The 15000-nt window shown below is 37.0% G+C and overlaps 1 protein-coding gene across 1 annotated transcript in view; it reads left to right on the top strand.

Moving 5' to 3' along the window:
- The window catches only part of tsnare1 (T-SNARE Domain Containing 1), a 149673-nt gene that overhangs the window by 49759 nt on the left and 84914 nt on the right, over positions 1-15000 (top strand). Inside the window, exons 3-4 of the mRNA XM_017478041.2 lie at positions 5114-5191; positions 5288-5357. Coding sequence (XP_017333530.1) covers positions 5114-5191; positions 5288-5357 — 148 coding nt within the window. The remainder of the gene's footprint in view (positions 1-5113; positions 5192-5287; positions 5358-15000) is intronic.

Below are 15000 nucleotides of genomic sequence, written 5' to 3'. Positions count from 1 at the left end.
TATGTGTGTGTGTGTGTGTGTGTGTGTATATATATATATGTATATATATATATATATATATATATATATATATATATATATATATATATATATATATATATATAATAAAATATACATACATACATACATACATACATAGGTAATGGCAGCCAGAAGGATCAATACTCGCATAGTGAATTGAATTGATCATGTGTCTCTGTGAATGGATAGAGTTGTGTAGTGCAGAGACTCATAATTCCAGAGACAACCAGATGGATTCTAGGTGCCATGATGATAATTGGTTGAGAAGGGATCTGGCATCTACCTTGGTCTCTGCAGGAGAAGCCACAGAAATCTCAGTCACCTAGCCCTAGAGCTGTGACACACGTGCACACACACACACACACGCACACACACACACAATAAACCAGATGTACTAAGCTTTTTGTGCCTGATTTCAGGGCCAATTAGAACCCATTTTGTCCGAAAACCATGCATTATGTACAAAACTGCTGTATGAACATAAATGAGCAGGTACATGGAAGCACATTGTGCACTTCTCTCCCTCATACATATGCATTTCATGGAAAAAGTGGAAAGTCAGCGCAAAAGATAGGTATGCTAAAAAACAAAATTAAAATGTGGCTGATTATATATTCTATTTGACACATGAGGAAAAATCCAGTACATGAGTCAGTTAATCCCAGAGCTACTCTAATGTACCACATCCAATCTTTTTCCTTAAGCACTAAGTGTGTTCACACTAAGCTTCAACTTTGGCTACCTTGTCAAACAAGACAGAGAAACAGTAACTAATGACATTTACTTTGCTCGTAACCGTGTCTCGTCTGTTAGATATCTACAAAACAGTAAGCAGAGCTCAAGTTATGTAATGCTGAGCTCTAAGCAAGTTTGGGTGAATCTTCCTCAGCTAGCACCTGTTCCTCCTGAAAATCTGTTCTGATTAAATACACACATTGTAAGTAGTGGGTTTCTATTCTTCCCAAGTTGGTATATGAATTCTAATACCAGGAGCAAGATCAGACAGTGGTTTGATCTTATTTTAATACAGAGTGGTTAGCATGGCGGGAAGCTCCTCAGGACTTGTATATATGCAGATATCTAAATATCTGTTTCTTAATGTCAGGTGAACTTGGTGCGGGTCTGTTCCTTCATGCAGTGCCTTCTTATGAGCATGCTTGACTGTTTTATGGTCTCTTTGGCAAACTCATTTGACTGTGAATATCCAGGACATGTATGTATGAGTATGATGCCCTTTGAAACTAAAAGGAATGTGATTCTTCTTGGCTCTTTGTATTTTCCAAAAATGGCATTCCCAGACTTGGTGAGCTGTCTTACCAGGCCTGTTGATGATCTGATTTTTTTTTTTTTGGTCAGTTATTAGCTATGTGCAGCAAGTCGAAACGTTAGCTTACAGTTTTAGGCTTGGGGGTTTGCATGACCAGCGAAGCTCTCCCTGATTCTTTGGGAGGAACTGTTGCACTGATTCCCACCATCTGCTCCATGTCATGTTCGATTCAGGTCCGGTCTTTCTGCCTTGGGTGTTCATTTGTTGAACACATTGGTTTGCTAGTTGTAGCATTTCCAGGATTAATATGCAAAGCACTGACGGATTACTGTTCTGTCTCCGATCATCAATATGACACATTTGTCAGTGCTGGCGCAGATTGATGCCAGTGCAGTGTTTTGCCCAGTCTCTCTAATGTGCCACTTTTACAGCTATTTTACAACTCTATCAGCATCAGTTGCTTCCCTAAGCTGACTGAGCTAAATTTTTCTGTTGCCTCTAGTGTGTACAGTATGTCATTTTATCAGAAGCATAACCAGACCTTTGTTTATTGGCCAAGTATACTTGAGTTGAGTATACAAGGGATTTAACTTGAGCTTTTACTGGTCTTTTATAGACATTACAAAAACATGCCAAGGACACAAAACACACTGGTAATATAACACTATATTATATACAACTATTGAACTGTAAATAATGGGGGGAAAAAAGTAAATAAATATTGTTAAGAGGAGGGGGTTCAAATATGTGGTGCTCTGGTTGAAACGGGTCTTCAATTATCATTTTCTGCTGCCTCCTGAGTCTGGAGCTGAACAGGTCCCTGGCAGTGGGCAGGTTTCTGCCTATGCTCCTTTCAGCCAACATGTTGCAGTCTGTTCAGCGCATTGTTGGTTGCAAAGCCAAAACCTGAATGTTATTGATGTGGTGAGGACAAACTCAGTGGTGGCCCAACACTTTTAATGTTAGGTTAAAATTAGTAAAATATCAGATCCTCTGCTGGGCTTTTTTAGCAATGCAATTGGCTTTCTCTCTCGGGTACTGTAGTTAGTACTGTTTACTGTAGATAGTAGTTCCCAGGAATCATTCCACATCCTTCACAATCATGATATGGTATTCTCTTATATGATTAGAGAAGGCAGTTGTGAGGCAAGCCACCATAGCCTTAAGCTTGTTCAGCTTCAGCTGGTTGTGACTTCACCAGAGAACCAGTTGTTTAACTTCCTATCTGTTTGGTGTATGATGAGACTGATGATTGTTTTGCCATCTGAAAATGTCAAGAGTATCTAAGGAGGGTCCTTGGAAGCTCAATCACCCTAAATATTTCAGATTAAAAATAACTAACTAACTAAATAATGTTTAGAACTATTTAAACTTCTAGGCAAATGACACTGTTATGGATGACAAGTTGTGGGATGTAATTTCAATGGTTTTAGACACAAATATGGTCTTAACCAGCAACGACTTGACAAAGCAGCTAGAGGTTATTCATTTTAAAACCTAGCTGTGGTGCATACTGGTGTTCTAAATAGTTTATGATAGTGTACCTACTATGGTAATTTATCACAGTGTGCAATTTTGACATACTATTTAGTGCACTGGTATATGGTTTGGGACACCAAATAGCCATCAATAGTGAGGAGGTGAAGGCAAGTCTTAAAAAATGATCTGTTAGTTGATGCAAAGTCAGATATTTTATGTGAGTGGTTAGATAAGGATTTGCTCTGTTTTAAATATTTTTAAAGAAAAGTGCAATATAATACAATGGTGTTTCTCTTTTAGTCTATTTCAGGTGCCTTTCAGCAAAAATTATATTAATTTTTTTTAAAACATAAATTGTTTAATTAGTGCTGATTGAATAATATTTTTGTGGTACTGAACAATTGTTTGTTGTTAATTATGCTTAAACCTGAACTCCAAGGAGTGAAGCAGAAACGCATTTTCTTTGTCAAAGTAAGTGTATGCCTCTGGCAGTATACATTTTATACGAGGGCTGGGATAAGGTTATGAAAATGTATGATGTCACAAATGTGTAGGCTGTTATGAGCACCGACAATGAATTTGCAAAGTTGGCAGCTATGCTTGGAGGCACAGCTGTTGGTGTACAGGGAGCACAGAATTTTGCAGAGCGGACATTTGTGGGAGCAGCAGTGCTGATGAACAGAGTTTGAGATGTGTCTCCCAAGCCTTACCTTCTGCTTCCTACCCATCTGGATTTGTTGATCAAGATGATGTGTTAACCAAACATTTACTGAGACTCCTTTTTGATGGAATGATACCTGACGTGTGGGTTTCTTTAGTTATTTGGTCTTCTGTGGTAGAAAGGCATTTCATCTTAACATTGTAGTTGGGTTAAATGTTATTAATTTGTACATAAGGGGCCTCATTAAACAAATTTATTTGTAAATCGTTTGCAAGAGCATCAACACAAGAAATGTGGTATTCATAAAAATGCTCCTATCCCACAAGAGCTCTTGAGATTGTGTAAAATGTACATATAAGGAGACGTGGTAACATGAACCTGGTTTGTCAAGCTTCAAATCATATAATTGGCATGAGTTCCTGCAATATTTCATATAGATTACTCTGGCAAGTTTAAATACAGTAGCTTGTTTTTTAGTTGCACACAAATTAAATTAAAGAAAAATGTGAAATTCTGTCTAAAAAAAAAAAAATAAAAAATCCATAAATTAGGACAAATAAGACTCGCTATTTAATTAGGACAAAATAAGTAGCACCCTATAAAAGGAGCAAGCATCATTATATGTCGATGGTAGCTGATGAGCTGCAATGGCTCTTTCATCATTTAGTATGTTGGTGTTTTCAGCTCTCTGTGATCTTTGCTTGTTACAGAGTTTTGTGAGTGTCATTAAATGTAAAACCGCTGTGCTGTGAACGTGCTTGATACTTTGAATACAAGTAAAATCCCGTTACTGATACTTTGGGTACATCTAGCAGGAACTTCTGGTCAAGTTTGCTTGAAGACAACATCTACACACAAGTTTACTAAATGATTAATAAATGGGAATCATTTATATATATCATTTATTATGTATATAGTGTCTACAAATAACAGGGATCTGCATCACATCTACCTTATACAGTATGATTTACAGGTTTATATGATAATCATGAATACATAGTTTTCAGTTAGGATATCCTACTGTTAATCAAAAATGCATACACACATCTTGGGTATTGGATTTTCTCTGCTCCCATTTCTCCCAGTGTCTAATGTCTGCTATCGCTCTCCAGTACAAAACATAATTTTCTATTTTGCCCAGTTATGTGTGAATGCATTGGATGAAGAGGCATAGAAAAACAGCTTGCCAATTACAGTCATTTTGCAGACAGAGATAGAAAAAAGCCCATAAGAACACTCACTGTGTGAGAGCATGTGTGCAACTGTATGTTGGGCCTGTGCTAAAGGTTGTGAAGTGGATCGAGATGATGGGTTTCTGTGATTGCCCCTGCTATGTGTGCATATGTGTGTGTCATGTGTTTCATGAAGAAATACTGTAGCTATGCTCACATGACCCATTTGGGTCACAACCGAGAAACAGTAATGTATCTATCATTATCTGATTCATGTGGATTTACCAAAAAATTAAATAGCAAAAGAATTCAGCACTATTATATATGATCAAACCATGTAGAATAGGTTTTGTGTCACGTGAAATAATTCACATTGTCTTGTATGCTTCTAACAATGAGAATTTTATAAGATCATGCAATATTTATAGTCTTTGGTGAATATTTATAATGAATATCTTGTTTCTTTATGAGATCTTTCAGAAATAATTCAGCAATGTTTTGTTTTTACTGCAGCTACACAGGTTAGCTCTTCAGAATTACAAGATGTGTTCCAAGAAACATCTTCCAACATCTTCCAAATTAATGCTAATGGTGAGTAGATAAAGGTAATATTTAGATGCTCAATTTATAAAACTTGAAAAATGAAAAAATGCAAGATCCAAGATATTAATTCATTACTTTCCACAGTGGTCACATTAGAGAAGAGCCTTCAATCGTTGGGGACATCGAGAGACACAGCAGAGATACGCCAGAGCCTGTAAGTGTTTATGCTTTCCCAATACACAGTCTTTGTCAGTTAAACAAAATAGTATCATGGAGACTGAACGTAGCTAATGAGGTTTTATTCTCCAATATTTCCAGGTTTTCTTTTAGAATTTGAAATAAGAATGCACTCAAAAAGTGCTTTACATGGTGATGGGTCTTTTAAGTAGGGAACAGATTGTTGTGCACAGCAAATCAAATTGTTTTATTTGTAATGGTTCTGCTGCATTAATGCCAAAGACCATCTATCTGTATTTCGTTTAGGTAATCATACATCAGGGGGCAGTAGATTCAGAAAGTACGGCGATGAACTTAGCTAGCTGATGTAGCTTAGTAGCAGATGTCCATTAAAACTCATATTAGACCTGTCAGAGTAATTGCAGGGGAAAATGTAAGCCTACTCTGGACAGAATGTTCTGAATATAAAAACAAAACAAAAAAAACAGCAGCAATAGAAGCAGCATAGAAATATAGCCTGGGTACACATAGCCTGCGATCATTTAGGGGTTTTATATATTTATTTATATATATATATATATATATATATATATATATATATATATATATATATATATATATATATATATATATATATATATATAAAATAACTGCACTAATTGTACCAGAGACTGCTCTTTGTATTTTTTTTGTCACATCAAATATTGACTTTTAAAACAATAGTTTTATTTACTATTGTTTATTGCTTTTATGGTATTTTTTTTAAAGTAAAAACATTTAATTTCATTATTTTTAAATTGATATACATAGTACTGTATGTGTATTAGTGCGTGTGTGTGTAAATTGTGTGAGCATGCATTTTGTGAGAGGAGCCACAGCACAACATATCTCTCCCTAATCTCACAGCTCATCAGTGCTTTCCGGATCCTTTTATAGCACGCCATTTTATAGGACCTTTGTTATAGCATGCCATTAATGTGAAACCAGGTTTGCAGGTAAGTTCAAATATTATAATGTCAAAAGTATTCTGAAACCTTCATAAAACCAACACGAGGGGTCACAATGTCTTGGCACACCATTTCCGGGTGCTCAGTCCGATCAGCGTCCTAATGAAAGCTGGCAAATGCACATCATTGTAGATGCAAAAACACACTATAGCCACATTTACAGTACACCACATGGTTCAAGTGACAAAATTCCGATTTCTTCCTCCCATGTCGCAAAGATATATGACCCATGAGTGTGTAATCAGGAAAAAAGAACATGGATACCGATATTCTCAGATCAGTTTTCAGGCCTCATTCATATGCCTCATTCACAGGCCTCATTCATACAGTAGGCCTCATTCACAAATCAGAATTGGCCATCAAGACCTGCAGTGTAAATGCAGCCAATAAGAACTTTAAAGCACTGCTCATCAGTCCATCAATGCACCTCTACGAGTCACGCTTAACCTTTTCTGCATTGTGACGTAAATACAGTATATACTGTAAATGCACTTCAATGCAGATGAATAAACCAGACTTTAGATATGACACACATGAACACTGCTTTTCTTGTTTAGACCAAAGCCGTGATGTAGAACACTGATTACCTGCCATTTTATAGGTTCAAGGCCACTTTCTGGCACGTATACAACACATAAATATGAGCTCTCAGGTCTTTATTGGTCCCAAACCTCTCCACCTGTAGATATAGATATAAAACTGAACAAGCTGTCAGTGCCTATTTTCTCTTCTTTTTTTTTTTTATCATCTCATTCCCTTCAGACATGAGTTACTCTTTTCAGTCAGGCTGCCAGCAACTACGTAATTCATGGCTTGTCTGCAAATGGTCAATCTGAAATCACTGCATCTGTGTAAACTGCATTACACACACCGTGTCCACTGGCATGCCATCAATTCTATCAGCCTTTTCTATCAACTTGACATCCATGCATTGTCAAGTTTCTTTTCTTTAAGATCATCAGTAGAAATCTCTGGAGAAAGTGAATAGTGAATATCTGTGTTCTTCTTTCCTATCTGCCATTTTATAGTTGGGTCTACAAACTAAATGCTTACAGTATCAATGTATATGGTGTAGAGCTGATATTATCCATGCAGCCACATAGTTTTATTATATACTGGTTGATTTTATTTTAAAATTATTATTGTTGTTGTTGTTAATGTGTCTATTATATACTTTGAGTGTTAAAGCCTTCAAATTTATCCATTTGGTAGCTGGTTTTGTCTAATGTGATTTACAAGTTGAGCATAATACAGTTAAAGGATAAAGATCTTAAACGTGCTGACAATGTTACAAGTGCTGAAAGACTGACCTTCCACTAGCTGAATAGAACCACAACTATATACACACACACACACACACACACACACACACACACACACACACACACACACACACACACACACACACACACACACACACACACACACACACACACACACACACACACACACACACGTACATAGACAGTCACTCATTCACCCAGACAAAGGCACGGGGTGAACCACATCTAAACATGAGGGTTGGCAAAAGTGCTTCTTCTAAGGAGTGCATCCATGAAAAAAGCACAACTACAAATCACGGGCAAGCTTATGGGAGATGCATCCAAAACTGTTTACTGTATTGTGCAAAAACCTACTGGGGTTATAAGTAGTTCAGTGTTCTGAGGTCACTCTATGAATTCAGACATATTTGCACTAATGGTTAGTCTTTAAAATACAGTATGTCCACATTGTGGCCATTATGATGTTAAGGGTCAGAGCTGACAAGAAAATGTCTTCAAAAGGTGTTGCAGGTAAAAAGATGATTGTCAGTCTAGTCTACATTGTCTATTTAATACAACTGAGCTATTGTGAAACTCTAAAACATTAGTCTCAGGTGAAGGTTTGGGATCCTTATGCAGGAAGGCTTTATTGACAGCACCTGTACACAACCCCAACTCCAAAATGGTAGTGCAAGCAACAGTCAAAAATGATGAGGCACCCAAACAACAGAACCAGAGGATAATCCAAAGAGTAATCAAACAAATGGACAAAAGGTCTAGGCTAATGTGGATGAACAACTCTCAGAAGTTACACAAATAGAGAATTGGCAAGACTTTGAAATTAACTACAGAACACTGTGAGCTTACAGTATATACATGAAATGAGGAAGTGAACAGGAAATTGGGGTTTAGAGGTCACATTATAACTCGCAGAAGCATAGCCACTGCAAGTGGTGAGGGGGTAACGTCCTGAGCTGGTGTTGAACTGCAGTGCCCTCCACTAATATTGGCTCCCGTGGTAAATATGAGCAAAGAAGGCTGTGAAAAATTGTCTTCACTGTTTTAACCTTTTGGTATTTTGTTAAAAGAAAAAACTCCTTTGTTAAATATTGGTGTGCAACAATTATTGTCACCCTTCCCATATTGCCTGATGTGGTTGGAGTATACATGGCAAGGAATTGGAGACCATTCCCCCATACAGAATTTCTCCACATCCTTCAAATTTCGAGGTCTAACATACTTATAATTAATAAATAAATAAATACTATTGGTAGAATTGTACACAGTTGCCCCAGATCATGAAGTTGTAGACGGTCCCTTACTGCCTTCATTACTATAAAGCACTGGTGTGCTGTGTTTCTGAGAAATTAGCTTTAGGGGGATTTAACGGGAGAAAAATAAAAAATATATTTAACTGTACTTGGTTCTTGTTCCAGTCCAGAGTAGGACAATGCACATTTTGCCCTTTGTGTGTTTGTTATTTGAGAAATAGAAAAGAGAATCTCGAATGTGTCGTGAATCTCCGGAGACAGTGAAGTTCTCTAAAATGTAGTTAACTTGTGAGTGACATCACTTCCAAATACAAACACACCCCAATGTATACTTCCACCCCCAGCACTGATTGGCAGGTTTCTGTGCAATGCATGGTAAATGCAATATTGGTTTGAATATTGGCTGGCTCCATATGCCACACGGAAGAAATGAAATAACAAACGGGGTAATCATTGTTATTTCAATATGACGGGGTCTTAACACGAAGCACACGGGAAATGCAATTGTAAATAAACTTTGCGTTTCCATTTTAAATTTGGCAGACTCTATACGTTCATGTAAATGAAAATGCAAACGGTAATACATGATTTGCATTTTCATTTGAATTATGTCACAATTTATGCGTCCACAAGTAGGAAATGCAATTGAACAAAATTGCAGAAAATTACAGTTTGCAATTGCTTTTGAATATTGTCCACAAAATACTTCCATAGTGAAGCTCAACAACCTTTTGCCGCAGCTGTATTCGAAGCTATATTCACAGATATATTCCTTGGTCTTACCCATTGTTATGAATGACTAAGGGAATTTGGCCTGTGTGTTACCTCATATTTATACCCCTGTGAAACAGGAAGTAATGGTTGAACAATTTCTTGTTCCTAGTCACCCCAGTGTACTAAAAAAAAATGTAAAATATTAATGGGAATATACTACAAATATATTTTCTCATATGAGTTCATAGGGGTGCCAATAATTGTTGCATACCTATATTTAACAAAGGGGGGTGTGTGTGTGTGTATATATTTTTGTGATTTTTTTTTTTAAACAAATTATCAAAGTTAAACAATAAAGACAATTTTTCACAGAGTTGTTGCTCATATTTTCCAAGGGTGCCAATATTAGTGGAGGGCACCGTACGTGTAGCTAGAAAGTGCTTAGGAAGAAAATGAATGTATAAATGGATAAGTGGGTGGAAACCTAAATGACTAGGCTAAATGATAGCTAATATAGAATAGAATGCTAGTTAAGCACATTTAATATAGACAATAGCAATTCCTGGGTCAGTGATCTTTTCTAAGAAAATGTCTGAGCTAGCACATTGTGATTGCTCCCTCAACCAAAAGCCAATCTTTGACTATGAACTGCAGTATTTTCTCTTCACATTGCATACAAAATATATGATTTGAGACTGGCAAGAATCTATTTTCTTCCCTTTACATGCTCGGTTTTGTCACTGTTTCCACAGTGTTTGCGATTCCGAAAAGGTCATGCGTCATGCATGCAAGCTAATTAATTCAATTAGTAACAGTAAATGTGTGTAGTGCAGCAAGCGGGATTTAGAATGAATAACATGTGCTGTAGCTGCATTACCACTTCACTGTGAAGCACATTTTTATAGAATAAATTTCCAAAAAAAAAAAAAAAGTGTTTTGCGGAAGTTAATGGCTTGTAACGTTTTTTCCCCCCTATTTTGTTAATAAAATCACTGGTTGCCACTAGCCTACTGGGGCTACTTGTCTCCCAAGCAATAATGAATAAAAATAATTAGCCAGGGCACCTTGGGTTTTCCAATTTCCTTAAATCTTATCTTACTTAGTTAAATTATTGACTCTGTATGAAAGACATGCCCATTTCTTTTAATAATAATTAAGTTATATATTGTATCTTTAATGTATCTGTCTCTAATGGCAAAAGGACATTACAATTTAAGCCTTTATAGAACTGTGCCAAATTTCAGCTGCATCAGTAGTCATTTTATATGAAGTGTGAGAGAGTAGCGCTGCTCGAGTAATTACCTTAACAATGTTCGATTGACCTGTCAGATGAGCTGATGGATTTCTGACATGTCTGAAATTTTGGTTAGTGCTCTTGTAGTGTGAGCAGCCTTACAACCCAATTTCTTGTAGTTATTAAGTATTTGTTTTAAATAAAATTGTTTGTGCCAATGCATGGCAACAGTGACAATGTCAACAAAAATATCTCAGCAAGAGCACACTGCATGGACAAGGCGCATAGAGGTCAGGGTAGCAAACTGTACCAGCAGCATAGTATAATTTTTGCCTATATCATATAGTATAATATTTGCATTTTTATCATCGTACTATGACTGGAAAGAATGAGAAAAATGAAAAGAGCCGAGCCTGCTCATATAATCTGAGCTGAAGTAGTATCTCATGGGTGAGCGGCCATACTATGTGATCACTGTGTCAGATTCACCCCAAATAAAAAAAAAAAAAACAACTTTTAACTAATGGAAATTTCAATATACAGAACTGTTCTTCATGGTTGTGTTTCATTTCTAGTTTGAGCACTCGTGGCATAGCCTGTGAGCATATATAAATCAGAGGTTTTGGGTATAGAGGAGCAGCAATTTATATGTGCAGTGTGAATCGTCATCAAATGACAAGGTTTCTAAAATTATAAGGTATCTGCTTGGCCTAAGGACATAATAGTATATAGTGTACTGTACAGTATAGGCATTGATTAATTTTCTATAACAGCACAACTCTGACAGTAGTTCTGACTATAATAATTGTAATAATGTGTATGTTCTAATACATTTTTTTTCCATTGTCCTTCACAGGGACTTGTATAGTGGTTGCACCACATAATCGAAGACTTATAATAAACAGATAACCATTAGACAATAAATATATATTTAAGTAATATCACATGAGCAAGAGTGCTGTTGCACTGAATATCAGTGCAGAAGTGATTCTGCCATAGATATGAGGCTGCAGCTGCTCACAGCTGTGTTGATTTCCAGTACAACAGCACAATTGCATGTGTGATATTGCTTCTATACAACAAGAAATTGTAGAAATATCAAGTAGCAATATGGAGGATACAATATGGCCAAATATTTTGTTTATTTTTGCTTTGTGTATGAGAATAGTTCTCAAAGAAGCCACAACTGGATAGCTGCTATGTAACACACTGACTGATGGCCCATAGGAAGTGTACTAATGGTTTCAGTGTAACAGACTATTGCTTGAATTGGAATTTTATGTAGCAATCACAGACATATGGACTGAAACAAACAGTGAAATGTACCAGTTCTGTTATGCTAAATGTCTGCACTCTTGGAATGCCATCTGTCCAGTGGACCAGAACTAACGGTTGTATAATCATTTATATGTTAAAGTGCAATGCCTTTTTTATTTTATTAATTTGAAGAGAGAGCAAAAATAGGTTGGGGAGGGAACAATTATTAATAGGTGATCTAATATTCTGTAAGTGACAATAGGAACTTGTGGACGCTCCATAACATTAAATGTGCTCCACCCTGCCTTGGATTATTTTCCTAGAACAGCACAGTGTGTTGCATTTTATTCCTTATCTTCACAAAATTGGACTTTATTATTATTCATTTAAAATTTATTAGCAATCAAATCTGTGCGAAGTTTGCATTTTAAAAGTTTAGTTATATTGCCAGATTCTACTGTTAGTCACTATGCTAATGAAAGACCTATCGTCAAGGTCTTTGACTTGTACCCTGCAAATATATGAGCTTCTGAAATTGGCAGTATAGTAATACTAAAATATCTTTACCATATTTCTCTGCCAGTGCCAATGATATGCTGTGAAAAAAAAAGAATGCACCATCTGTCACTGCTCAGTAAGACAATTTGCAGCCACATCATTTAGAACAATAACTTATTCTTGTATTAGCATTCTCAAAATTTGTGTCTTGCCAAATTCACAGGAAAAACATGTACTCTATCAGGGCTTTTAATATTTTTAAAAAAAACTTTTAAAAAATGTATTTACTTATGTTTTTATTTAAATATGCTTGTCTACACATATTAGTCTAAATATCATGAATGCAAATTATTCTACAGGGCTTCCCAAAGATCTCCATACCTGGGGGAAATAAAACGTTTTAGCAAAATGTATCTTTATTTACAAAATGCCCTCTACACTCCCACCTATGATGAACTCATGTTAACACATCTGGTGTTATGTATGTAAATGCATGTCCATCACAAACTTGCAACAGGTTACCGATCCAGCCATGAGAATAATTTCAGTATGTTCTTCTTTTATCAAAGACCTTATTAAAGGCTATCTGAAATAAATAAATAAACACTGAACAACACATGTCCCCACTAATATGTTCACTATACAATCCCTCCTCAATTAAGTCCAACATCATTACCAATCACTGTCTTCTAACACTGGGCAAGATCCCCAGAAGACATGCTCAGCTCTCTGTGTTTATATTATCTACTTTATCTATGTTTTATTATCCTGTATATAGCATGATGGTAAATTACTACAGGGGATTTATATGTATTGAAGTCCTCTTGTGTGGTTAAGCAGAAGCAGACATTGTTTATTAGGAAATTGATTCTTACTTATTCCAGTACCTCATCTCAACTCTCTCTGTATATTAATGTTTTATCTGCTCACTTAATACATACATTAAACATTTTTGAAGATAGTTAACACATTGATATTCCGATGTATGCTTTATTTGTGATTATTTACTTTCTCTTGCTCTCTGTCACCTTCTTAGTCTCAGAGCACGTTGGATCGGTTTGTGTTTGTCGCTCCTCCCCCCCCCCCCCCCCCCCCCAATTGACCTTGACTGAGCTCTCCTCTACCCAGTTTTAATTCACCATGCCTAGTCTGTCTGAGCAGGGGTCCAGATACACACCTCGCTCTCTCCCTCTTTCCATCTCTCTTTTGCCCCCTGCTGCACCTCAGCCATGATTCTATTAGAGCCAGTTTCCACGGAAACCTCTCGGTTCCAGGGTCATACCTCCCAGATGGCAACGAGGACCCTGGCTGACTGGAGCCCTCCCCCCCAGCCACACACACACACACACACACACACACACACACACACACACACACACACACACACACACACACACACACACACACACACACACACACACACACACACACACTCACACACTCACTCACTCACTCACTCACTCACTCACTCACTCACTCACTCACTCACTCACTCACTCACTCACTCACTCACTCACTCACTCACTCACTCACTCACTCACTCACTCACTCACTCACTCACTCACTCACTCACTCACTCACTCACTCACTCACTCACTCACTCACTCACTCACTCACTCACTCACTCACTCACTCACTCACTCACTGCTCTCTCCCTCGTGTCACTGGCAAGCCGTGATAGAAGCTACCTCAGCACTAACCTCACAAAAATTCAGAATAGTGTCAAGACTGTGCTAAGCTGTCAAGAAAGCCAAACGGGGCCAAAGCCATTATTTGAGACCTAGGGTTCCTGAGTTTTGAGACCTAGGGTTCCTGAGCAAAATTTTTGACCATTTGAAGACTGGAAAAATAAATGAAAAAACAAAAAACCCTTTACAATTTGGCTCTCAGAATGATCAGAATTCCTGTGAGATGAAGTAGTTTAGCAAATTGATTTCAGCCCATCTTTGTAATCAGGGAAACAAATCCTCAAAGCTAAGTGGATTAATGATTCACAATCTTTGTGCTTGTTACCACATTATGCATTTTGCACTGCTCTTTTAGAGGACTTTTCAGGGACACTACTCATCTTTAGCACAGAAGTTACATCATGTAACTTTCCATGGAAGGAGCTCTCACTGTGAGCACTTGCATACAGAACGCAAATCTGAGAAATCTTACGAGTGCACATTCAGTGACCACATTTTAGTTTTACTATAGAACATTTATTTTTTAAGAGCAGTATATATGTCTACCTAATAAGCCTTTTACCATTTCTCAAACGATTTCAATGGTTTATCATTGTTCAGTGGTTTATCATTGATATCATTATCATTGATCTATGTGGAGTACAAAAAAGTACAAAAAAAGAGTTCTGTCTTGTAAACGACCGCTCACTTATTTTAGCCTTTCTGTCAGCTCGACCCAGTCTGGCCATTCTCCACTGACCTCTCTCATA

This window comes from Ictalurus punctatus, chromosome 1 (assembly GCF_001660625.3).
Source record: "Ictalurus punctatus breed USDA103 chromosome 1, Coco_2.0, whole genome shotgun sequence".
In the NCBI taxonomy this organism is placed as follows: Eukaryota; Metazoa; Chordata; class Actinopteri; order Siluriformes; family Ictaluridae; genus Ictalurus; species Ictalurus punctatus.
The sequence above is the reverse complement of the archived record's forward strand: the minus strand, read 5'-3'. Positions and strand labels throughout refer to the sequence as shown.